The sequence below is a fragment of the Acipenser ruthenus genome, chromosome 4, assembly GCF_902713425.1.
Source record: "Acipenser ruthenus chromosome 4, fAciRut3.2 maternal haplotype, whole genome shotgun sequence".
NCBI classification, from domain to species: domain Eukaryota; kingdom Metazoa; phylum Chordata; class Actinopteri; order Acipenseriformes; family Acipenseridae; genus Acipenser; species Acipenser ruthenus.
In genome coordinates, this window is record NC_081192.1 from 89,770,477 (window position 1) to 89,798,110 (window position 27,634).

The 27,634-nt window shown below is 37.4% G+C and overlaps 1 protein-coding gene across 1 annotated transcript; it reads left to right on the forward strand.

Annotated features, from left to right (window-relative positions):
• Positions 1-696: 696 nt before the first annotated feature.
• LOC117400202 (cyclin-dependent kinase 13) lies at positions 697-27,180 on the forward strand. The gene is made up of 14 exons (XM_033999768.3): positions 697-2,796; positions 11,561-12,169; positions 14,334-14,492; positions 15,321-15,460; positions 15,966-16,136; positions 16,624-16,813; positions 18,067-18,123; positions 19,216-19,317; positions 19,433-19,510; positions 19,995-20,111; positions 20,333-20,464; positions 21,021-21,217; positions 23,564-24,034; positions 24,591-27,180. Exons 1-14 carry the CDS (start codon positions 1,634-1,636, stop codon positions 25,403-25,405), a joined length of 4,401 nt encoding a protein of 1,466 aa, XP_033855659.3. The 5' UTR covers positions 697-1,633; the 3' UTR covers positions 25,406-27,180.
• The last annotated feature ends 454 nt before the right edge of the window (positions 27,181-27,634 follow it).

Consider the following 27,634-nt stretch of genomic DNA (forward strand, 5'->3'; position numbering starts at 1 on the left):
AAGAGAGTTAGATAAACTGTTCACCACAAGACTTGGTCCCTGTAATTCAACAAGCCAGAAATTATAAATAAGACCCCATGGCTCTAAAACTAAGTCAGTCCCAAACGTGTCTTCTATATCATTTTTTTACACCACCTGTACACTACATAACAAAAATTTCGATTAAATAATTAGCCTAAAATTAAAAATTATAACACTCTTTTTTCAACTGCCTGTTTGACCGGTGTAGTGTTATAAAGTGGTACATCGTCACAATGTGGTACGTGTATCAAAACTTGACCCGTGTAATATTAGAAAGTGGTATGCTGTGAGATTTTGGTACAGGTGCAATCAATTGCACTTTTTCTGTTTTTACCAGATTTGAATGGGCACATCTGTGCTTTCTAAGCGAAAGTTTTTTACGCATGCGCAGTGATCTGCGTACTTTTTTTTATCCGCGTATCTGAAAATAACACTACAGCAGTCTGTGTTGCTAAAACATAATACAAAACAAATGATAGTACTGTACCGGCCACAAAAATAGCATTTGACTCTGTCGAGTTTTCAATCGCCGCAACATGTTTGCATTACAGTACTGTAACCACAAAATTGTAATACATTCCATTGCTGCAATTGTTACGAGTACTAGTATTATTGCAACTAACACAGGAAGCACTCTCTGCTGAACTCTGACCCCATCATTATTTCTGCCTTCTCTCACATCTAGCCGGATGTTCCCGGTATAGTGTGGAAAGAAGGCAGCCATGTCGCAGCTCTCATTCCGTTGTGTCTCCCAAATGATTTGTTACATATACGATACTTTAAGCCATACAACCTAAATAAAAGCGTCTTAGACTGAAACACTGGAAACGGTTTCAAATTTATTTTTGAAAAAAAAAAGTGTTTTTGTTTTTCCTTCCAGTTTTGTGGGAGTTAACTCGTTATCCGGTGTTTCTTTTATTCAAGTGACGTAAGAGAGCGACAGAAGACAGTTGTAACCACTAAACTCCCCAGCAACTCTTAACATTTTTTTTGTAATTCGGTTACAGTGGGGAAAAAGAAAACAAAGGATTATTTTTATAACAACCTGGGACCTTCTGCTTTACAAACGTAGTTTACACTTGGTTTCTGAAACCAAGAATAAAACGGTCCTTTAAAAATGACTTTGTATTGAATCTGCCGAAGTGGAGTTGAAACTAAGTGAACTCTGTGCCTGACCGAAGAGAGAGACACTTCCGTGTTGCCGCAGCTTGGAGAGGGATGGTGGCAGCAGGAGCTGCAGGAAGTTTATGAACTAAGAAAGCGATCCTTTCCATTTGATTACCTCTCCAAAACTTTCACAACCGGGATACTGTTTTGTTCTTGTAATCGAGTACACGGACATCGTTTGGAATGCGTTTTTCAAGCCTGTGATTTCAATAGTTTTTCAAACTGCCGGCTATGGATTAGAATTGACTGCTTTTTGTTTTATTTTATTTATTTCTGTTTGGTCACGTTGTGGATATACAGGACAGCGAGGATTTATCTGGTTGGCTCTTCAGCCGGAATACTGGTGTTGTGTCTATTAATTACATGTCATTCTTCATTTGAATTACACGTATAACCAGATCAATACGGTCAATACAAATACCCAGTTGAGCGGGCTGAATATTAAATGCCGAGCTCGGAGGTGGTGCAAGAGGGTCGGGGACGGAGCCCCTCTGAGCACAAAAAGCCCCGGCAGGAGAAGAGAGTTAAATCGCCAAGCTCCAGTGGAGGAATAGAGCTATTCTCTCAGGATCAGAAACGCCGGGAGAAGAAGCGATCTTCCTCCTCCCGAAACAAGAAGCGCGAATACGGCAGGGAACGAGTGCAGCAGTCACTGAATGAGCCAGGCAGCGAGCGGAGGACCGTGTTTGAGAGAGACGGAGAGCTCAGGACCCTGGTGGAGTATGACGATGTCAGCTCCCAGTCGGAGCGTTTCTCGGGGAGTCCCTCTCCCAAGCCTGAGCCGCATAACCAGCGGCTTCTGTTGCAGAGTCTGAATGAGGACGAGCCCGGCGGCGACAGGGGGGACGAGCAAGGGAGGAGATCGAGAAAAGAGCACAGTAACCCAGGCAAGGAGCCCCGCCAACACAGTAGCCGATCCACAGAGAGGAACAAGCTGGAAAAACAGCACAAGAAGAAGGACAGCCATCAGAGGGAGGGGGGCCCTTCTAAACCCTGGGCCAGCACCAGTAGTAACAAACAGGCCAGAGATGGCACCCGTAGCACTGACAGCAACGGGAAGAAAAAGCACAACTTGCCCATCTCCGTGGACAAAAAGGAAAGGGAGGCAAAACCGCACAAAAGTAATAAATCAAAAGCGGAGAAGGAGGCCCCGTCTGCCTACAGGGACACCCCAAAAGCTTACAGGGACGACAGGGAAGAACCCAGGGCCTACAGAAAGAGACAGTCAGTAAGCCCAGGGCACAAGCAGGACAGCCCTTATGTGACTTACGGCCAGGGCTATGGGAACCAGTCCCCAGTTATTGGTGGGTGTTACAACCAGTTTAATGCTAGAAAGAGCCCTAGTTACAGCAAGAGACGATCCCCCAGCCCACATTATGGTGGCAGAGACTCTGAGATGTACGCTGCGTACAACAACATTACGAAGTCGCCTAGCTCGTATTCCAACAGAAGACATCGGTCTCCCAGCCCTTACAGCAGACGCAGATCCCCCAGTTATAACCGGCACAGCCCGTATGAACAAGGGGAAATAACTTCGAGTCCGTACAACAGCAGGCGAAGATCAAGAAGTCCCTACAGAAAATCCTACAGCCCGAGCCCCGATCTCAGGTAAGACACACATGCACACGGTCCACCCTGCACCTGTGTTTTCTCTTCGAAGTAAACACAACTACATTCAAAGTAGCACATTTAAGTTAAACAAATATTTCCACCAAATCCAATTTCACGTTACAATAGTATTAGATCGTTACATCTTAACGTTACAAGATTAACGCTGCGTTTCATGAAACAAGGCCTATAATGGGAACTGGGCCTGGTAATTATTTGTCAAAGACAGTGTTTCCGTAATGTTTTTATTAGTTAAAAAAATAGTATATATGTATGTGTGTAATATATATATATATATATATATATATATATATATATATATATATATGTATATATATATATATGTATATATATATATATATATATATATATATATATATATATATATATATATATATATATATATATAATATATATATGTGTAATACTAAGTGTTTAAACAAGTTTAAAACTACACGGTTGGAGTTACAAGACCCTTGGACTTTAAGCCAATATGTCAGATCCCTGCAGGGGTGCTGGGGGTTAGGTAGCACCCCTGGCTTTGCATGACTTCCATCATATAGAGGGGTTACAGTTTTGTTCAATGGCTTTCAGCACCCCCACTATAAAAATTGTTCCAACGCCTCTGGATCCTTGTTTCATCATTCTTGATTCAAAGAGGTGAACTTGATGTTACTGTACTTAATACAGAATGGTTTATTGCATAGCCCCCAAACACGTGCTGGCCAGTTTAGTGTTGTACCGGTATCCCTAGTTTAAACTTCAGTAGTTTAGTTACAAAAATAAAAATAGCAGCAAACACTGCACAGCACAAATGTCAGGTTTAGTAAGTTTCCTACCAATTTGTCGCATCAGTAACAACTCCTCCCACAGCAGACCTGGCTCAATTACAATAGTAATTAGTGTCACTGTAGTTGAACCCTGGCACAACTGCTTAATTGGAGTTCTAATTGGAATTGTCATATAATTGATACATTACAGTTCAATTACAGACCTTTCCAAGCGTAAGCAGTCACAGTTCCATATTTTAGTGGTATTTTCAACCACTTGTTTTTTAGTGACCTATTTGCTTGAGAAAACCTTAAAGTATGTTTCTGTATTTGTACCTGTGATTTCTGCTTTGTAGAATAAATGAATGTGTCGTAGCTATGTGTTACTTTTTAGTGGAATTGGTAATTTATAATTGCAATTACTGCAGCATCATTGTAATTGGACAAATAGCATTGTAATTTCAATTTCAGAAAATAATTCTGCTATTGACCCCAGGTCTGTCATACAGCATACAGCTTGTGTTTTGTAGGTGAACTGTACTTTACAACCTGAACTTGTTAGTCAATATAGGTTTCAGTTATTTTACAGGTGCATGGAGGATAATTTGACATTTGTTTCCATGTCTGCTTTACTGGTATTGATATCTAGCAAGCAGACTGGGAGAGAACAGTTGTTATTATTATTATTATTATTATTATTATTATTATTATTATTATTATTTAAATTAATTGGTCTTTTGGTTTGGCAGGTCTAGATAGATATATTATTTGAAATAGAATTTGGCTCTATCATCAATTTACAGATTTGGAACCCCTGCTCCTGTTCATATATTTGCATTGTGGATTGGTATCTGGTAACTGTCATCTGATTTTTAGTCATTTAATGCAGTGGTGGAAATAAGACTCCTTGCATAGCAGTTTGATCCATTCTTGCGTTTACTATGTGTTTAAGACAAACCTGTGCTTGTTACACTGTGGCTAATCAAGCTGTTGGAAGTGGAATGGGTGAAACAGCTGTGCAATACTATTATTTGTAATAGTAATTTCAGTAGTATTATTTTTATCCCTGTAATGTCAAAAATGCAAGGTGGATTAAAGTAATGTATAATGCTTACTAAATAAAACAAAATCCAGATACTTGATTTGTGCATCGTTTGAAATTACATGTGTAGCAGTTGGAAGTAACTTCTGTTTGCTTCGGTTTTGTGGGCTTTTCAGTTACAGTAATCAGCACAGTACATAAATGGTTTCCAGTAAGAGAAAAAATCTGTTGCACAAAAAGAAACATTTGATAATTGTTACACACTGTTAATGAGAAATATCCTATTCCTGCTATTGGTGCATGTTTGTCTTTGTCTTTACCTAATTTACAGGTATGATGTCATAGTATTTTACATAGTGTGGAAATCCACTTGTGATAAAAACTTGGTTAGGATTTTCTTCAGCAAATCTGAGAGCAGAATCTGGGGATATTAGGAGGTTCCTTGCCTGTTTGTCTTTCTTTTATGCGTACCTGCATGCCACATTTTACATTTATCCTATAATGCTGAATTCAGTTGTAGTGATAAAAAAAAACAAAAAAACTACACAACAATTTTAAGATTATGGAGCCATCTGTCTGTCTGCCATATGTCAAACTTACACTTATACATGTGAATACAGTGGATGTAGGTCATAGTGATTTTTTTTCTACAGTTTGAGGAGGTAATATATTTGATCATTTGTTCTTGGTGTCCTTATTCAAAATGTGCACCCTAAGTTACTGATTGTCCATCCACATACCTGTCTCTCTGTGTCACTCTACATGGTGAACAAACACCACAACTGTCTTGAATTTAAACCAGCCTTCTCCACTTTCATAGATTCTTACTCTATTGCATTTGGGTATAATTTGATAAAACTTTAACCTTTGCTTCCATTTAAAGTACAGTTGATGCAGATCAGTAATAAAATTTTAAAAAAAAAACTGCCAAACAAAAGTCAAATCTTGCACTTGTCTAGGAGTAACTTTAAACACAAACATGCACCTTTCCACTGATCTGATCAAATCTGTTGGAGCACTGTGTGCAGTACCTGAATTTGTAGGCCTACAGTATATCATACTCATGCTAAAGAATAGGCTATTTTGAATGTGCAATTCATTAGTTTGTTTAATGCTAGGTGCCTTAAATGGCAAACATGGGATAAGATGGAAAAAGTGCCTCAAGAAAAATTAAATGTCATATTGCCCATTTTGTTTGCCAAGATCAGTTTACCCACATGGTTTGTGTATATTTTTCCAAAATGAAAGCAGTTTAACTATGTTTAAATGTTATAACTTACTTTTTAATGTGTAAATGTGCTTGATTGTTCAATTTCACCAAAGATTGGATACAGTTTTACCCCTTTTTGAGAGTAGTGTTTGCTGTGGTCACAACCTTTTAAACCACTTTATTTGTGATCTGCAGTATGATATGCAACACATTTGAAAATATATATATATATTTATAGGTGGATCTCATAGTTTATGTATTGAATCAAAAAAGCACTTAATACTTCCATTGTTTTGCTTTAGTTGCTTAAAATGGATTTACTGCACGATTATGTACATACGCCCAAATTACTGTACACAAGTCGAGCAAAAGGCTCTGAAAAACTCTCTTCAAGACTTGGGGACGATTTCACCAACCTGAATTTAAAAAAAAGTGCTAAACTAGGATTAGTTAATCAATTACATTGCACCACCAAAATGTAAACCAGGATTAGTAAATCTTGGATTAAGCAGGTAATCCTAGATTTGTAATTATCAATCAGTCATTATTTGTATACACCAGATTCCAAAAGGATAAAAGCAAATGTAAACAAAAACAGTTCAAGCATAAGAAAAAGTTAATTCCTATTATTTTTACTCATCATATACTATGATGCATTATATAGTAATTATCAAAAAGCACCAAACATAGGCCCCACATACAGCCTGTGGCTACAGTATCCTACAACCCTTAACCCGGTCTCTAGTGATGCTGACCAGGTTGTTCTGAATTCACTCTGAAGATTTGATTGAAAGAAATTAAGTCAAATAATGGCTGCTTTACTTTGCATACATTTAGTGTCAAAGTGTTTATACCTAAAGTGGTAAATTGTAATATATTTATTTTATTGTTCTTGATTACGGTGTTTCAGGCAAAACAGCTACAAAGTTATGGAAAGTATTCATTTATTGAAGACAATACATCTGGAATGAGCATTCATTTAAGGCCAATTTATTCTTTAATTATCGACACCCGTACATGTGTATACTTATTACCATGCTGCATACTCATTTTCATTACCTTTTAAAAATGTGTAATTGTACAACACATGATATATAAACACTATACATGACTAACTTATTATTATTATTATTATTATTATTATTATTATTATTATTATTATTATTATTATTATTATTATAAGCATGCTTATAGCTTATTTGTTTGTGACTACAGGGTTTTACTAAATATTCATTGGGTGAGATTTGCCCTGACTAGCATTTCATGTTCTCCAATTTGAGACCGATTGTGCCGTTGTTTGACACAAAAGGTACTTTATTTTTTTATTTTATTTTTTAAGAGATCGATCTACCATTGTAATGAGGGTGTGAGAACTGAAGCAGTCTTTTTGTTTTGATGTTTGTTTATTCCTTTCGTGGGTAAAACATGTGCAATTCATCCTAGTGAAAAAGCTCATCCCAAGGAAAACCATTACTTCTGAGGATATTATCAGTGTGTCTGTCAGGTAAATAAATACTGGTCTGCTGCCATTATGTGCAAGTTGAAACCACCTCCAAGGAAGGTTTAAATTTAATTCACTTTTCACATTTAAACCTGGATTAAAATTACTGGTGCAATGTGATTATATTTTAATCTTGGGTTAAGAAATGTTTGACCTTGGATTCATTTTAAACCAGGGTTAAATAAAAAAAAAAACGCTTTAAAGTTTTTGTGCAACATGATTAAAATATAAACCTTGATTTAAAATGGGTTAGTGGTTAATCCATGTTGGTGCAATTGGATCTTAATGATTTATGTGACTAAATCTGTTTAGTCCTACTTTTCCCAGATGTTTAATTTAGTGTACATGTACAATAGGTATAATCAATCTTGGCCAACGATCCTTACAGCTACTGTACAGGTACATCATTGGTAGGTCATAGCTAGGAGCATGGAAAATTCACTGTACTTTTTCAAGAAATTCACGAATTACAATAAAAAAACAATACATTTCACAGATTATCACGGAAATGCCATTTTATTAAATAAAAAAAAAAGTTTCTATTAAGTTGCCTAAAATTAGTAATGCATCAAAGAAAGTCACATAGGTTGAAACATTTTAACATTTAATAGTAGCTACTGAGTCAACATTTACATTGTAACGTTTAAAACAATCTTTTAAAATGTAACAAACAAGGGTCATTTAAATGTGTTGGCTGAAAAAAGTAACAAGCAGACAAAACTGATTAAAACAAAACAAGGATGAATGACAAATCTGGCAACATTGTTGAGTTTTGTAAAAGTTTAAAACTTAGGTTATATTCATACAGTAATTAAACAGACTGTGTTGTATAGCGTTATGCTGACTGCTGTTAAAACAGGGTTAAGTGCAAGTGACAAAACAGAAACTTTGTGTTTCTTTACACACACTAAATTATATATTACGTTTTAAAACCACATAACATCGTGCTACTTGAGCGAATCAACCTATATAAAATAATCTGAAGAACAAGAACAGGAAAAACAAGAAGAAATCGTATGCAACTTTTTATCCATCTAGCGTGTTGCACGCACACCCCCGCACACCCCCGCACACCCCCACACACCCCCCCCTCCCCCCCCCCCACACACACACACAAAATAATTATCTGGCCCGTGAGCAGAAAACTAGTTATTTGTTGAAGGCCAGCATCGTGCATCTTGTTGCAGTTTCAACACTCATGGTTTGTCTTTGTGGTGTAAAAACCTGTCCATATGCTGAAACTGCTCGTTCTGCATCCAGAGTTTTGGTGGAATTGACAAAAAGCAGCGTGCAATTTTTGCCATGTTTGGGAATCTGATTTCAGACCTCACCCAGAAATCAACAATATTGACATTTTTGTCACTTTCAGCGGCATGGTGCTTGTAAGATTCAATTTCATCTCTACAGCTTGTGTGAAATCAGGGATTGCATCTAATGGCAAAGATGTGACATCCAAAACTGACACTTGTGGGTTGAGAACTCGAATAGCGTTCAAAAAGTTTGCTACTGGTTGAAAAAAATGGATGCTGGATTTTCGAGCATCGGGGCAGTAGTAGTCAGAGTTTGGTTGCTATTTGTTTAAATAAGCCTGTGTTTATTAATTGCTTCTGAATGGCTATGGTGTGCTTTTGCCTGCCCTTAACTCCAATGGAGCAAGTCCATTACCTTGTTGTAAACAAGGTGAATTCGAACCTTACGTGCTTCAAACCATGTAAGAAGATCCATGAATCGTGTTGCATGTTGTGCAATGAAAAGCATGTCATCGTGTGGGCTTCTACAGTCAAGCAATTTGTTCAGTTGTTTTAGAGCTTGCTTGTCAGGTGTTAAATCAAGTTCTTGTTTTACAAACTCTTTGTAGACGTCTAATTAGAATTCAACTGTATACATGGATTCAAGATTTCGGAAAATGCAGGATATTTTCGCATGCAAAGTACTGTAGTAGCCTAAGTATGATTTGAAGACCGGACATTTCTGCGATAAAACGGAGACCAATCCAATAAGTGCTTTATCGAATTGTCGGGTCTTAAATTCAAAGATTACTGTCCTATACCTCTATTCAGATTCCCCACAATGTACAATCAGCCTTTTCAACAGCTCATCCTGTTCTATATTACCAGTTTCTTTTGCAGACATTATTTTAAATAATCACGTCATTTTAAAGATGAAAAACATTTGCTGCTTCAGTATGGGCTATTAACAAATACATACAGACTTTAACAAATGTATTACTTTATCCCTAACTAGACAGATGGATGCATGGAGACTGACTACAGATTATTCTTATTTTCTCTGTTTTCTAAAACCATGTGCAGGAATGAAGGTCAAAGTTTGCACATGTGCAGTACACTATTGGAATAAGTTTTCCGAAAAGTGTGTTTACATGATATACATTTTGTTACTTTTTGGAATTTAATCGGACATTTCTAGGTGCTGTTTTCCGAAAACTGACTTATGGAATATTCCGATACATTTTCTGAAAACTATGTTTACATGACTTTTGATATTGGAAGTAGTTTTCCGAAAAATGTTGGAATTCTTATGCTCATGTAAACACACTGACTGTTAGGCAGGGGTCCACATTTGGGGATTTTTATAGTTAAAAAACGTTGTCGTTTTTCATTGTCCAGCTGTTGTATCGGTATGTTTGCTGCACTGAAGTCAATTCAAACGTGTTGACGTTACGTGCTTCTCTACTATCTGTGCTCTTTTTAAATAGCCCCGTGATTGTGACCTGCTTGTTTGGTAATTGTCCAGCCTGAACTGCTAGTTTTATTTTTTTGTTTTTGTGTACTGCACTGTCTAGATGCTTGTCAATAGTACCTTAGATGAACATTACATGTTGAGCAAAACTAAATACCACCATCTGCATGCAACGTCCCCTTTTCGTAGCTCTGAGCACGATGTTCTGTTGAAATGAATTTCACTTTTTTGGATTTATCAGCTGTCTGCATTTTTATTGTTAATTATACACTGTAAGCTAATACATCTGCACCATGTAAACAACACTTTTAAAACTCCCGCTTCTGAATCGCATGTTACGTCACTGTACAGTATGAGGAATTCCTCCAATCATGAAGCCGGTATTTGTTTGACCCTTTTCCCATAGTAACAAAAAGCACGTTGATGCCAGACAGCTACTGTCAGCGGAGAGCTGTTTCTACCATGATAAATATAATATCTATTGTTAGTCGTAGTTTTATTATTGTTGCAGACTTTTCTATGTAGTTGTCTATGGTTTCTACATAATAAAAGCTGGTGAAAAGCTCTGTGAAATCTTGAATTTTCCATGGCCCTAGTCATAGCACAAGGTACTATGCTGATACTGTCTCGTTTAAATCAACATTTTGGCCCAGCTTTTGATTCAGTGCACTGATATCGGACCTTTTGTTACTGCATATGAAAGATGCTACATACACCCCGACCCTACAAACTTACACTTTGACCTCTTGTGGGCTTACTGTAGTGGTGTTCTTTCAAAGCTCATTTATTATAAAAAGGTATTCTTTGGTTTGTTTGAAGTGGTATTGGCTAGTCTACCAGGTTAACGTCTGATATTGCTTCCCGCTTTGACTTGCAACTAAAGTTGAGGTGTTACAACTATGTGAGCTTTTGTTTGAGAAATGATAAAGACCTAACGCTTTTGTGATCCCTTTATATCGTAAGACCATTTGAGGTACAGTGCTGACTTCATATTTGCATAAGCATGTGTGCTAGTTGTGTTGGTGACCATGACATCGACCCCTGTCCTAACATGGCTGCCATATTAAGGTCAAGTTTCTTATAGAAACAGACCACTTTGAGTTACTGTATATATTCTCTTGTTTATTTGGAGAAAATACCCCTTGTCTTCATTCCGTCATGTTGAAGCACAACACTATCGTTTCCCATAACTTGTGGTAATATATAAAAATGACCATGATACAATTATCAAGAACACAGTATTGTAACTGAGATATATCACACTCCCTAGAAATTACAGTAGCAGTGTTAGAGGGTTAACACTTGTCATAAAAAAGACATTGTACAAAACCGTACATTATAATGTCTTTACACATAAATTATAAACAACCCATCGAAGTCCCATCTTTAGAAATGAAGGCAATGGTAGTCTACTACTGGGAAGACAGTCTGTTTACAGTAATACTATTAAGCTGTTTCATGAGAATCCGACTTTTAATTCAGTTTGTCTCCCACACCTTTACGTTCGCTTAAAATGTCTTCTTGTCACTTCTTTTTTCCAGAAGAGTAGGGAAGTCGAGGAGCCGCAGCCCCTACTCGGCCCGTCACTCCCGGTCCCGCAGCAGACACCGGCATTCACGCTCACGCAGCCGCCAATCTAGCATCTCCCCCAGCACCCTCACCTTCAAGAGCAGCCTGGCAGCCGAACTCAGCAAACAGAAGAAGGCCAAGGCAGCTGAAGCAGCCCGCACTGTGGCCAAGAACTCCAACGCCTCCACACCTGCTAAAGGGCCTGCTGTAGCCGCCACCCCAGCTGCTGTACCCCAGCCCTCCCTGACAAACCATGTGAAGGAGCCCAAGAAACTCTGGCTGGACAGGCCTCCCTCCCCACCGCCAGAGAAGCCTGCTAAGGCCAAGGGGCCTTCAACAGAGGGCCAGGTGGAGACTCGGTCCCCTGCCGATTGGACTAGCAAACGAGCAGCCCCTCCTGTAGCCCCCAGAGAGAACAAAGGGAAGGAAGAGTCTTCCCAGCTGCCCAAGGAAAAGAAGAAACCCCCTGTGTCTGGCAGCCTGGGAGGCAAGGAGAAAGAGAGAACGACAGTGTTGCCCACCTCGACCCTGCCCCCTCTACCTCTGCCCCCTGTGCTACCCGAGGACGTGGATGCTGAAAGGTTAGTGCATTTGTATGACTGCAAATATGGAGTAAATTGTCTGGGATTAAACTTTGCTGTCTTAATTCAGAGGCAGGTAAACTTGGCAACCTAGCAGAACTAGCAGAAAAGATGACGGGAGAGGTAGGCAGTAAACTATGTACAGTAGTATTGCATTCATTCGTCTTTTTGCAATGTACTTGTTAGTTAAACAGTACACAACTTCATCAATAGAAATATATACCAGGACTGCACATACAAAGGGGACTCAAGTCAAGGTTACAGTGAAATGCAATCTGAACTTCTAAAGGAGGCTGAGAGTGTGTAATAAAGAGTTTAGTGGGAAAACAAATAAGTGTGGTTATCATGTTCACCATATACAGTGTAAAAAAACAGTTAAATATGTCATTTATTTTAGTAATACTTAATTCATACTAGATACTGTACTTTATAAAGCACTGATTCTATCCATATAACAGTTTACTGTAAATGTAGATGCATTATATTCATAGGCTTGGGCAACATGGGAATTTTAATAAAAATGAGGAGTAACAATCGATTCGGCTAAAACGTTGCCCGATAGTCCAAGAAATGTGTTGTTCAAATGTGTATGCACACCAACAGTGTGAAGAACAAATACATAAATAAACATCCACTGCATTGTCATTCACAGTGTTGCTTATTTCATATGATGGATGATTTGGGATCTAAATACTTAGTCAAAAGTTTGTCAAAATACTTCGTTTAGGGCAGCAGTGTGGAGTAGTGGTTAGGGCTCTGGACTCTTGACCGGAGGGTCGTGGGTTCAATCCCAGGTGGGGGGGACACTGCTGCTGTACCCTTGAGCAAGGTACTTTACCTAGATTGCTCCAGTAAAAACCCAACTGTATAAATGGGGAATTGTATGTAAAAAATAATGTGATATCTTGTAACAATTGTAAGTCACCCTGGATAAGGGTGCCTGCCTGCTAAGAAATAATAAGTCAAAAGAGAAGCATGTACCGTTTACCATCAATTACAGAAACATACTGTAGAAAAAGAATACAGAAATTCAATATAAATATGAAATTATACACCTCTAACTTTTGAAATATTTTGAACAATCAAGAACACATACAACCACAAATGTGTAAATTTCATTAACTTTTTTAATGTTTTCACATCATTTTACTCTTAAACAATATAATTAGTCTTTGCTAATTTTCAGTATTAATAAGTAATGTTCGTTAAACTTCGAATTCCCCCAAAATAAATACATTTGAAATAAATTTATATAGGATAAAGGTAAATTCTTTCTAAAATAAACATTGATTTAATCGATTTTGGAAAAAAAAATTAAAATTGAATAAATTGAAGACGACGACTAGGGGGTTTGAAATAAACATGGAATACAGTCTTTTAAATTGTGACAGATTAAGCTATTAAAAATAAGTAATCGATCACCTACCATGAAGAGTAAATTACGATTAAAAAAAGATAAATAATAATAATAATCTAATTTATCCATTTAAAATACCAAAGTGAGTGAGTTTCACTTTTACACTAGAAACATTAATAACATTTTTACTTTAGAAACATAAATAACATTTTTACATTATTTCAAATACAATCATAAATATTATGTTAGGCCTATAGGAATATTGATAATCTCTCTGAATGGAGCTAATAGATGGATAGCAAGTAACAGCTGCTGTTTGGTACAGTATGCTTAGTAATATTCCAGGTTTTTCATTCTCTCCTAATAAAGGCAAATAGTGTCTCTCAATGTCTTGCCCTATCATACATTTATATTCCCCTGTTGATCTATTTACTTAGCTGTGTGTCAAGCATTCCCTTTTTAAAATGTCTTTGTGAGGTGGGTTGAATTATTTGTATTGGGATTGCATAACCCTCACTGAGAGGAGGGTACGTTTGATACATTTATCTTGACCCGAATACATGACATGATAAAATGGGAGGGGGAGCGATTGTTTTGAAATGGTAGGTTTTCCCATGCAAGACATGAAAAGCACTGAAATATATATCAAGGTTTTCTTTAAAACTACTGTAAATCTTCTGATTGGGGGTGGAAACTTAAATGCGTGATAAACTGTGTGATTTATTATTATTATTATTATTATTATTATTATTATTATTATTATTATTATTATTATTATTATTATTATTTTTTTTTTTTGTATTAAAGTTCAGCAAAGTCAGCCAAGAAGAAGCCAGAGAAAAAACCTCGCCCATTACTCAGCGACCTCCCTCTACCACCCGAACTTACAGGAGGAGCTCCTGCTTCCCCAAACAGTCCAGAGGATAAGAAGCCAGCAGCTCAGCCAGTCATTAAACGGAGACCAAAGTAAGTCTGGTAGACTGCATAGGAAGCAGGCAAGGATTAAAATGACTACTGACTGCACTGCCATGCAGCGTCTACAGTTTTATATTCTCTTCTTAGATGTTAAGTAGCTTCTAAGCCAGTGATTTACAGGGAGCATTGATTTATCTTTCTCTGCCAAGAAAATTACTTTAGACTGCAGTGGTTCTTTGCCAGTTTGGTGGCAGCATTTTATTTTAACAGTTGGATGTTTTGCAGAAACACAAATATTGCTTTCTTTATCCTTAAAGCATTGCAAGTTTCCCAGGGCAGGGGTCATTTCACGTTTTGATGGTTTTATTTCCTAAAACAATCCAGTGACATATACATGTTACCCCCAACGCTTTAAAATCCTGTTTGCCAGCTGTTTTTTTACATATAGCTAGGGAATGGCTTATGTAGTTGGTAAATGAGACTAAATAAAGACATTCTTCAGAATCTGAGGATATATTGTGGTGCCTGCCTGTCTATACGTACTTTACATATGTCACAGTTACATTTCTAAATGTATCTCAAAAAGAAAATGCTAACAAAACTTGGTATGGGCATCAGATTGTGAGGGTATATGAAGAATGTCCGTCTGTCAAACTTATATTTTTACATGTGGATATAGGTCATGGTAATCTGAGTTTTTCATGTTTCTGAGGGCTCTAGTTTAGAATTTACAGCCTTGGTGGGTGACATGCTTGCTTTTTAATTATGGCACGTTACTGGACATGTGCTCTTTTTCTGCCTACGATCAGTAAAAATATATACGAACTCAGATTGTCAAAGAGTTGTGTTAATACGGCATATATTGTTTTTCATTTGAAGAGTTTGTGGGCCTCGGTTTGGTGAAATAAAAGAGACAGAGATCGACTGGGGAAAGCGTTGTGTGGACAAGTTTGAAATCCTTGGAATAACGGGAGAGGGCACTTATGGACAAGTCTACAAAGCAAAAGACAAGGATACAGGTAAAAACTTACTTGGATATCAGATTGCTATCAGGGGTATCCTGCTTAACTTGGTATTTTGGATTTGTTTAAAAAAAAAAAAATTATAATAATAAATCCTATTCCTATCTGGAATACTTGTTGATGGGCAGTTTTATATTTTGAAGCAAAAAGACCTGTTCATTGTATAGAGCAAGAACCAAATAACTAAGTAATACAGTACAACTGTGGATCTTAAACTCTCAATGTTTCTCATTGTGGATCATGAACATTGATTTTATGTTAAATAAGACTAGAGTAAGTTGATTTAAACTTAACTCCTCAGACTTCAATGCTGCCAAACAAAAGGCGATGCAGTCTGGGCTTTGAACATCTCATTTAATGTTCACTCGAGTGAACTCCTGCACCAAGGAAAAAATAAATAGAAATAGCTTGAATAAGTAGAAAGAAATTGTGAAACTTAAAACGTTATATTTTGAAACAAATGATCACTAGCCCTACATATATATAATTTTGTTTTTTCAAGCTGAAATGGTGGCGCTGAAGAAAGTGCGATTAGATAACGAAAAGGAAGGCTTTCCTATCACTGCTATTCGTGAGATCAAAATCCTCCGGCAGCTGAACCACAAGAGCATCATCAATATGAAGGAGATTGTGACCGACAAGGAGGATGCACTGGACTTCAAGAAGGACAAAGGTATTTCCAAGACATTGGTTTCTGTTTTAACTGACAAACTGAATAAGAAGCAGCAGCAATATATATGTATTATGCAAAACAAAAAAAAAGGAACTATATTATAATATAACCGTTTTTAATGCACATAATACATGTGAAAAATAAAATAGGTCAGCAATCTGTTTTGGCTGTGTAGAGAAGACATTGCTGAAGTGTGTATAGCAGGGAATAGGTAGAAGATGGGTATGCATTACAGAGATTTATACATTGCAGAAATAAAGAAGCAAGGTATATGTGTGTAGTGGAGGATGTTCATGCGGCACATTTATTTAATGTCAAAACCTACTTTTGGGCTGGGCACCACCACGTTTATCACATTACTAATTCTTACCACGACCCTCTCCCCAGTTGAACCCAGATTGAATCAGTTTGGCCTCAAGAGCTTTTCCTGGAGTAGATCTGGTATGCCCTGGTTGAATTCCTAACCATGTTAACTGTTTCCTTTTAGGTGCTTTTTACCTCGTGTTTGAATACATGGACCATGACCTAATGGGCCTGCTGGAATCAGGATTAGTTCACTTTAATGAAAGCCACATAAAATCATTCATGAGACAACTAATGGAAGGACTGGACTACTGCCACAAGAAAAACTTTTTACACAGAGATATCAAGTGTTCAAACATTTTGCTTAATAACAGGTAAGGTAATGTTTGAATTGCTCATGGTGTTGGTGTACTCGTAGCCCCCCCCCCCCCCCCCCCCCATGAAATACATGACGTATTTGCCCCAAAAATGTAAGATAATAATCAGTAAACTAACTAGTAACATCATATTTATGTATTTGTTGTATTTATCAGCCGTAATAAAACTAGCCGCTGGGGGATGCTGTTGTACAGACAGAAAAAGCACTGAGCAAATAATAATCCCTTTAAGGATGAAAGTCCTCCTAAAAGTGTCCGACTGCTTGTCAGTATGATGACAACTGTCTGGAGATTTAGCAATTGTTCATTAATAGTCCATGTGCTATTAAATTAAAGTATTTTTTATTCTATTATTGAAGATTAAGGTAACCTTTTTTCTTTATTTACTACTTGTTGTTGATATTGTAGGAAAGAAAGATCATGTTCTAAAAAAGAAAATAAATTCTAGCTTCAGTTTGGTCAAAACAGTTTTTATTTTACTTGAAACCTGTGCAGTGCAAGCAGTGTAATAGCCCTGGATTCACTGTTTTAAGTGATTGCTCGCAGTTGGATTGTGCTGGAATGCCTCCCATTAGGGATCAGTCTTGGTCTTAGAGCAGAAGTTCTCAAACTTAAGCCTATAAACTTGCGGAAACACATATGTAATGTCATTTGAACTGTTGTGGTGAGACTGGCATTGTGATACTTACAGGCAATATACTGTACATAACTATCTTTACTGCAGTATAGTTTTTGTTTCTTGTTTGTGTTTTTTTGCCTTTTCTGTTCAGCTCACGGTCCCTATTCAAAATTGGTACTAGTCGAAACACCCCCAGACACAAGTTTGAGGACCTGAACTAGAGAACCAAAGACCAGCACTTCGGCACACACAGCTCAGATGTGCCTTTTGAACTTTTATTCTAATTAGATTATGGCAAGGTTTAATACTTTGTTCAGAATTGGAAACCGCATTTAATGTGCCATGCATTGCCTGGATTCACATTAAAATAAGGATTATAATCAGAAAATGCACCGTTAACAACCAAAACCAAGCTAACTTTATACATTATTAAAGAAAAAGGTTATATTTCTTTATAATAGAGGAAAGCTGCATATAAATTAATTCTGGGGAAAACCTGAAAGTATTTGACAAATATCCATTCTGTGACTAATTTATAATGAAACCATAAACTTTTCATACAGAAAATTGAAATTCACGATATTGCAGAATAAAATGTCACTTTTTTTTCATTTTCTTTTTTTTTCACTAGGGGGCAGATTAAGCTTGCAGATTTTGGTCTTGCACGACTCTACAATTCAGAGGAAAGGTAAAGGCTGTCTCTGTTCAAGTGAAATTGGTGTTCTGGTTTGTACAGTACCAAACAGTACATTACTGTGTCCTCTCTTTATAGCAGATACGGTTTTACTCCTTTATGGCCAGCGTGACTCCCATTTTCCCCATAATGCCTTTTCACTTGTTGTTATGCAGTGAAGCACATACTGTACCTTGCAGTCCCCAAACTATTGCTCTGACTACAGCGTTATTAGGACTGTGCTTGTGTGAGTATTTCTGCATGTACTGTAACTGTAAATAGGACATCTTGGTAACGATTCAGCATGTTCGAATTGACCTTTTATTTGATACTGTGAAGTTTTTGTCCTATGTTTTAGATTTTGTTTCTTGTTAATAATTCAATGTCATGTTACATTCCATAAGCTGGTATATCAGTTACTTGAGTGTGTAAATAATAATTAGTTCTTTACTGGGCAGTCTTTTTCCAGCTCCTTGGCTGACGGTCTTGCTGCCTTTAGGTAAATCTGTTTAATTGTACTGGAGTCAGTTGCTTTCAAAGAGTATTGCCAGTACCATAGGAATTGTTGTGGCCCCAGATGTATTGTTTGACTGTGTAGCTTGTGTTTAAGCAATATTGATTTAAATGTAAAGTCATTTGTGATTAGACATAAAGCTTGCACATAACCGTGCCATTAGAAAAAAAAAAAGTGTTACGTTTTTTGTTCAGGGCAAAGTCTACATAATGTGTTTTTATGTAGATTTAAACATTTGGCACAATTCGTTAGTTTATAGTTTTAAGCATTCAACTCAAAGTCGCAAAATATAATCTTAAGACAGCTGGGGATGTTTGTTAAACTGCTCACAATCAACAACCATTTAATTAACAGGACGTTACTGACTACAGTCAAGATATCTGTTCCAAGCTTGCATTTTGATTTAAGGACCTGTCTTCTAAAACCGCTGGTATCCGTTAAAACAGTTAAACTGCAGCAAAGCTTATCGGTATTTCCGTGAACATGCTTTATTTATTAAAGGTTTTGCCTTGTCAGATGCCAGTGAACAGCAAAAGGTATGTTTACATGAGTAGTGTGTCATTTACAGCAAATTCTCTATTTCTGTATTTCAGCCGCCCATACACCAATAAAGTCATTACTCTGTGGTATAGACCACCTGAACTGCTGCTGGGAGAGGAGAGATACACCCCAGCGATTGATGTCTGGAGCTGCGGGTAAGCTTTGCAATGAGAAAATAAGTGTGGCCCTTCTCTTTCCAATTTTCTATAATTCATCTTTTTTTTATATATATAATTGTTGAGTAACTCTCATGTCCCATTTTGTCTACAGGTGTATCCTAGGAGAACTTTTCACAAAGAAGCCTATTTTTCAAGCAAACCAGGAACTTGCTCAGCTGGAGCTTATTAGGTAAGAGTCATACAATGTTAAGTCTTAAGAACCGGAAAGTTTCATCTTTATTGTGGGTTAACCTTATGCTGTCAAATTATTGTAACACTTTATACTGCTTGCTGTGTTTGAATAACACAAGAAATAATTTCCAAATTACGTGCCTTTGTTGTGCCTAAATGTTGCAATATTACTTTGTAACATTCCTGTATGCCTACTTTCAAATAGTCTTAGAACTGTAGTGTTTTTGTTTTTTTTTAGTTTAACTTATTTCTTGCACATTCATTTCTGTATGTGTGAGTAACTGTTTTAAGACAAACTACTGTAGATGTAAATATGTAACTAAATGGCAGTGTGTGATCTGGTTGCGATTTAATATGGTAATAACGTATTACACTGTTTAAATGAATTTGTGGCTATTACAATGTTAGTCCTACTAAATACCTGAAATGATGCAGGATGATTAAAATATAAATGTGTTTCTGTATAAATGTTATTTTTTCAGTCGAATCTGTGGCAGCCCATGTCCCGCAGTTTGGCCAGATGTAATAAAGCTCCCTTATTTCAACACCATGAAACCAAAGAAACAGTATCGGAGACGACTAAGGGAAGAATTTGCATTGTAAGTTTTTCTCTCTTTTTTTTTCTGATGATAACCTAAAATAAACTGAAAACAGTTTCACTCAATTTTTGCATCACCTGACCTATTGAAGTGATTGTTACAGTGGTCCTGAAAGAGAGATGCATTATTTAAATAAATTACACCAGCAAGGCATTAATGCAGCATGAAACGTTTTTTTTGTGTTTCTTTCTGAAATAAATCCCCCCCCTTTTTTTCTTTAGCATTCCTTCAACTGCATTAGATCTTTTTGATCATATGCTTGCATTGGATCCTAGCAAACGTTGCACAGCTGAGCAGGCTCTTCAGAGCGAGTTCCTGAAGGATGTGGATCCTGTCAAAATGCCTCCTCCTGAGTATGAATCTAAGCATTTTGTCTCTCCTTTTTTAACCTATACAGTGCTTAGATTTGCACTTGTGACTTTGTTGTAAGTTATTGTTTCTGTTGTTGGAGTCCTTGTCTAAAGGCAATCCAAATCAACCTAAGGGTGCTTCATGAGACATTTTTAATCATCCCTATGAGGGGAGCTTATATGTAATGGTCAATCGGGTGCCACCACAGTGCTATTCCAATTGCTAATACTAGTATCTCAGAAGGCATTTGACCTTGACCTCCGACCTAATAGGACCAAACATTATTGTCATGAAACAAAATGATTTATCTGTGAAAAGAACTGTGGGGAAACATATTTCTAGTTTACACTGCCGACTTGTGTGACACAAATAATGTGGTTTCCAGTGATGCTATTGGTATATTCCTGGTATAACAAGGTACTTTAATGACTGAAATATTATTTGTTTAAAAATCCGATTTTTGAAGCTGAAAGGTTTAGCTTTGTGGCCTTCAATTGGATGTTTCTTTATTATGGTGAAGATTTGTAATTATGTAATTGTTATTATTTTACCTCACAGCCTCCCTCTATGGCAGGATTGCCATGAGCTCTGGAGCAAAAAACGTAGGCGTCAGAAGCAAATGCCTGATGAGATGACAGCCCCCAAAGTCCCCAGAAAGGAGCTGGCTTTGGGAATGGATGACAGCAGGAACAATACCCCTCAAGGCCTTCAACCTACTCAACAGAAATCTCAGGGCAGTTCTAGTGTAGGACTAGGTCAGTAAACGACACTGTATTTCTGATTGTTTATGAAATAAACTACTGATAAAGCTGCTTACTAATAAACTCTATTGCACATGTAACACGAAATGGTCTGCTTACTCTGCCTGTCTGGATAGGAGTAGGGGAGCTATATTTGTGCATTTAATCAAGCATCATGTATATAATGTGAACATTGGTACTTTCCGGGATATGAAGTTTTTGTATTTTAGTTGTGCACAGTTCTGTATTTATTGCTTGAAATTATTTGTATTACTGTAGGAGACGGAAGTTGCTTACTTGCTATGTAATCTCTCCCCCCCCTCCCCCCCACTTTGCTCTGCCTACCTTTATTATATTATGGAGATGCCCATATACCTGTACATCTCCCACAGTAAAAACTGCTTCTCCAATTATGTATTATAAGTCCTTTGAAACTATGCCTGGGCATTTGAGTGTATTATTAAAATAAAAAAAGGTCCAACACATTGTGTTACTGTCCCCAGTCTCCACAACAGGTAGAAACCATATTCTGAATTTAAATCCCATGAACAGATGATAATGCAGTAAGGATGTTTTGACATCAATGGCTGATGCAGTCATTCATAAACTCATCTAAAAATAGTCTAACTGAGTCGGGGACATAGAAGTCAAGCCTATCTTCATTATTTGCAGATCTATGCAGACTTTTTTAAAGTCCAGGTGCCAGCCAGTTAAAAAATACCAAATATACATTTTTTTTTTTAAATATATAAAGTCATTCAAAATCTATATTGATCAGGCAACCAGTTATCTCCATATTTTACTATGTAATTCTGGAGCGCTGAAAGTCATCAATGTTGCCCTGCTGCTGGCCATAAAGATACACCAGCATGCCTCTTTGTGCGGCTGCAACTACTGAACAGTGGATGTCAAATTCACAAACACTAATCCCAAAATAAAATACATTTGATATGTTTAACCAGAAAACTGGGTATAAAATAGTAGTTGGAAAAATACCAAATCATAGCAATACTTTAGTGAAAGTGAAAAACATTCAGCAAAGACGTGTCTGTTCAGCATTACCTGCACGCAGTTTAAAGCTTAAATGAAAACATGAAAAATATCCTGCTTGGAGAAATAAAGTATGCAATACATTATGCTCATAATTAAGTTTGATGATTACCTTGGCCTTATCTTGTTGAATTTTTTTTTTTCTTTACACGACTTTAAAAAAATACAATAGGTCATATTAATAAAGTTCCGGCATACTGGCTCAGTTGTAATGCACTTACTGGCATGTCCCATAGAGCCGCATTCATCTTCATTTATAACTTCACATTGGACGAATGTTTCGGCTAATGTATGTTCTGTAAATGGCTATCTTAACTTGTGGAACAGCGATGTGATTCTAGGGGTTTAAAATAATCTGCAAATGTTTTCTTGGTGGTTAGAAAGAAGGATAATCAGATGGGGAGATAAAAAATAAAGAAATATCCTATTTGAGTTTCAATGATTTGATTGGACTCCCTAGCATCTCTGCTACTCTGATGTGAACAGTAGTAGAAATAATTGTGTATGTTCTGTAGTAGAAGAATTCCAATACACGGGGGTCTGAGTGGCTCAACAAGTCGCCGTTCTTCACTGGGGATTCCCGAGGGAGTGTCGCATTGGCTCTGACGCTCCATGGGTTAGTGAAGCAAAACCGTCAAGGATTGTTTCTCCTCATCACGCTACAGCGGACCCTACTGGTCAGGCGCCTAGTGAACACCTACAGGGCTGGTGGTAAAATAATTGGGCACACTACATTTTTATTTAAAAAATAAATAAATAAAAAAATTCCAATACACTTTTAAAGGTAGTCATTTTATAACTTCTAAATATGAATTATGGAAATGTAGAAATGTTTACATATGTTGCTTATGTTGCTGTCCTGAATAAGCACCTTAATTTGAGCTGATATGATATTGCATTCCATGCAGTAGGCAATAGGGAACATTCCGTATAACTAATATGAAACTAATATTTTAGGAGACTACATGTTATCATTTTTTCCCCCATATACGCTTTGCTAATGTGTTTTTTTTTATTTTAATTGTATCTTCTTTCTGATGATAGCACAATGTGGTTAAAATTTTACTATTTAACAAAAATCTTAGTTTGGGGTTGGATTACACAGAAAAGTCAACATTTAAGTATTAGAATTACATCCTCACTAACCTATGTATTTATTGCATTACTTGTTCTATATCAGGGAAAATCTTAATGACCAAACCCAAAAGAGGTTATGGTATAGATGTGCTATTGTGTTGGTATGTATTGTAGGGACACAATCATATCTACATCATTATGCTTCAACACATCTCTGTTCTTGTGTTTTCTCAGATATTAAAGCCACTGGACCCCAGCTAACCCAGGATCAACTGGCAATTCTGCTGAACCTGCTTCAGTCCAAGAACACAGTTAGCATGGCTCAATTTGCCCAAGTCATGAACATCAATGTGAACCCAGAGACTTTGCAGCAACTGAACAGCATGTCCCTACCAGCTGGGATCCTGGCCTCCACAGAGAAGCCTCAAGAGCCTCAGCCAGTGGTAACCCAGCCTCCTGTCCCCTCGGCCCCACGCACGCCTCCACAGCAAGCCCTGCCTAAGGTGGAGGGGGACGCAGCTCCCACAGCCATTCAGAGTGCATTCACAGTTCTACTGGCTCAGCTCCTAAAGGTTCAGCAGATGCAGAAAAAAGACAGTGTTCCAGTAGAAGGAGAGATTAACAGTGGAAATGATGTGCCCCCAGAGCCCAGGCAGCCCCCGGAGCCCAGGCAGCCCCCGGAGCCCAGCCCCTCACCTTCACCAGGTAAACACTTCAACACATTTTAGATATGTTTTATAATGCCAATGCATCAAGACACAGAAACTACAAGGGAAAACATAACTTTGTTTGCAACCTTTGATTTTGTGATTGATAACATGTTTAGGTTTAACTAACCGCTGTTTATGGTTAGTGTCCTCCTACAATCTTTTTTTTTTTGAGACAATGCTTTCTTTTTATATTTGTCATTCCGCATCATTTCTGTACATTGCTCCTGATATTGCTACAGAATTAAGATATTTTGATATACAGTATGGTAGTATGCACATACAAATTTGGGATTCCCTACTGTACATGGTCTGAAAAGTCTTTGCAATATGATTTTTTTCTTTACTCAAATGATTCTTGCAATAAAATAATCAGATGTCATACATCAAGATAGATGGTGTGAGGGTAATGGTAAGAAAAGATGCTGTGAGAATAGAAATAACATATCTATCTGTAACGCTATCCCTTTTATTGGTAAAATGAACCAAACGAGACAGTTTACCCACAATATTAAAGCAAGCTTTAACATAGCAATGTGTGTGTACTCTTTTAGGTTTGGCCGATAATGCTGACCTGCAACATAATGCCACTGCTCCAGAACCTCCGTTGATTCTGCCTCCAGACCAGCGTCCCCCAGAGCCTCCAGAACCCCCTCCCACCACAGAGGATCTGGACTACAGAGGAACCATGGGCTCTGCTGATCCCCATTCAGGAGTGAAGGCAGCCCTGATGCAACTGATTGCCCAGCACAGTGTACCAGAGCCAGAGTACCAGCAAGAAAGTTCCTACCAACCGGGCAGTGAGTACAGGGAGAGCTTTGGGAGTTCCTCATTCTCCGCCAGCAGTTACACCAGTGACGACTTCAGGGGCAGCCACTTAGGGGCAGGGGAGAGAGCCAGCTTCCTGGGCGGCGGCTTACCTCCACACTCATTGAGGGAGATGTTTAGTAGTGGAGCTACAACTCACACTGGTGGTGTCGGCAGGCCACATACCCCAGGCTACCCAGAGTCCTTTTCGAGCTCAGTGGGCAGCAACTATGGCGACGGCAGCAACTACTCTGGGTGTGGAGGAGGAGGAAGTGGAGGAACCATGCTATTTAGTGGGGATAAGGACCACAGATTCGAGTACAACCACAGCCCTCTGCCAGTGCTACCAAATAGCAGTAACCTAGAAAGTACTGGCGCTGCTAGCATGCCAGGAAACATCTACAGTTATAACCATGGGATGAGCAGGCAAGAAAACATGCTTCCTGGGGGTCCTGTGCATGGGCAGAACTGGGGATCGCCCTCACAAGGTGGTGCCTACTCGCAGGGCTATAGGGCACACATGAACACTTCAACATTAAGAGGAAGGGGGCTACCATACTGATCAATTCTTGAAGACTGGTATTAAAAGGCTCTTGGGCACATTCAAAGCTGGGATTCTTTGTTTTTTTTTTGGGTTTTTTTTTAACACGGCTTAATAATTTACCAGACGTGAAAGACAATTGTTTTGTTTTTTTAAGAGAGACAGTGATGCATAAGATTTAAAAAGAAAAAAAAATGCTCATACCTTTTCATATTGTTTTTAATCAATTATACTGCTGTCCTTTTTAAAATGTTCACATTTGAGTGTACATTATACTAAACCAGGTTATAAATTTTATCTGTCCTTTTAGCTTTTTTTTTTTTTAATTACTTTGGTCTTGGGCAGATTAGTATTAACTGCTGAACCAGGCACCAAATTTAGGAGAGCAAGCTGGACAGCCTGTGCACAGGATATGAGATTCTATAGATTTGGACCAAGCCTATAAATCGTACTGAAGGCACTGGATGTTTTGATCGCTTCTTTGGGAAAACTACTTTTGTACTGAAAGATTACTGACAGTCTGTGACCCACTGTCAGTGTTGTTGTGGATATTACAATTGAACTGAAAAAGCCAGGAATCTTTATTTATGTAAACAGATTTCATAAATTCTGTTCTATATGTAAACCCTCCCTCCCCTTCTCTGTCCCTTTCCTTTGTAAAATCAAATGCTCTGGTAAAAATGATCCCTGTTAAAAAAAACAAATGCTTTTGTACCAAGACATTTTCTGGCAAATGTTTATTAAAGAAATACCAAAATAAATACATAGTCTTGTTGCTTTTACAAATCTTCAGAAACTTTAAGCCTCACATATTGTAATTATTAGGTTAAACATCTATATTGAATCTAAAAAAACAAACAAAAAACAAATACTTCAGTATTACAAATACAATATACTTTTTTGGTTTTGTTATTTAACTTATTAGCACAGTTTCCCAATGAGGTGCTTGATTTAACTTGATTATCTGAAGAATTAAAAAGATACAGCTACATTACAAGTCTATTTTGTTAGGCTGTGATGAAGATTCCTTTTGTATAGTTTGGTGTGAATTGACTATGGTAGGGCATATGTCAAACACAACAAACAACTTGATTTGTAACAAACCAATGAAATCGAAATCATCAGGGAAATGAACTTGAAATGGGCATACTGTACCCTACATACTGCTTATCAATGCATTAGCACTCCATGTGGCCAGTATTTCCTTATTGTAACAGTCTTGTCCCTAATAGCCTAAATAATATGTTATCTAGTGATAATCATGTGGCTATCCATGAAACAGGATACACTTTAAGTATCAAAAGCCTGTTTATTTTTCCTTTTTGGAAATGCTACATGCAGGTATCTGAATAGAGTTAACATACATTTTCACCGCTGTGCTCAAGCACGAATTCACAATTCAGTTCGGCTCTGTCAAAGCTACCAAAACATTCAGGATTATCACTGGATTATCCTGTGAAACAACTAAATTGGCCAAGCCTTCATTTTTTATTAACAAGCAGGACATACAAACGAGATTGCAACATGTTAATAAGCGACTAATCGTTCTGTGTGATGTGTTTCACTGAAAATCCCTGTAAATTAAATCAATTTTACTATTAACACTCAAGGAGAGTAGAAGTTGGCGGAAAACACTGAAAATCAGAAGCCCTAATTATGATCTAGTTCTGTATCTATATTCTATTTTTCTGCTAACCAACGAATCTTGTTTAGTAGACTAAAAAAAAAAAAAAAAAAATCTTAAGCAACTCGCCATAATGTGAACCAAATGTGCTTATAAAGCTGCAATGTGAAAATGGGGGAGTAGTGATAATGTTGCTCGTGCAAGCTGTTGTAGAAGTAACAGGTTTTGTGAGGTTTAAATGAAGAACCCTACTAAAAAAATAAAACGTTACTCTTAAAGTGTGAGTAAAATATGGTACTTTGTGCAGTAGTCAAAAATAACCCTTAAATAAATGTAGGCTCTTCAGACGTGGACTGCTTTGGCTGAGATGATTCATGAAGTTTTTGATATTCAGATCTTCTGGGAAATACTGTGATGTGATGGTCACTGGTCATTATTTTGGCTGCTCACCTTCTGTTGGAGGCATTTTAGGCCACCAACTTGAATTAATCTATACCAACTGTTAATAAATACATTTTTTTACTCCAGTAATAATATTTTATATGAGATTCCCGTGAAAGTTGGACCACAGCTTAGTTTGAGTGGTTCTACTTTCCACAGTAGTGTCACTGCACCTGTAACGAATT

What these genes read in the sequence shown, in the direction of transcription:
- LOC117400202 (XM_033999768.3), top strand. Translation starts at nt 1,634, where the DNA reads ATGCCGAGCTCGGAGGTGGTGCAAGAGGGTCGGGGACGGAGCCCCTCT. An exon ending in AGCAAAAGACAAGGATACAG is followed by an intron (nt 15,461 to 15,965) that starts GTAAAAACTTAC and finishes TGTTTTTTCAAG; the next exon opens with CTGAAATGGTGGCGCTGAAG. An exon ending in CTAAGGGAAGAATTTGCATT is followed by an intron (nt 20,112 to 20,332) that starts GTAAGTTTTTCT and finishes TTTTTTCTTTAG; the next exon opens with CATTCCTTCAACTGCATTAG.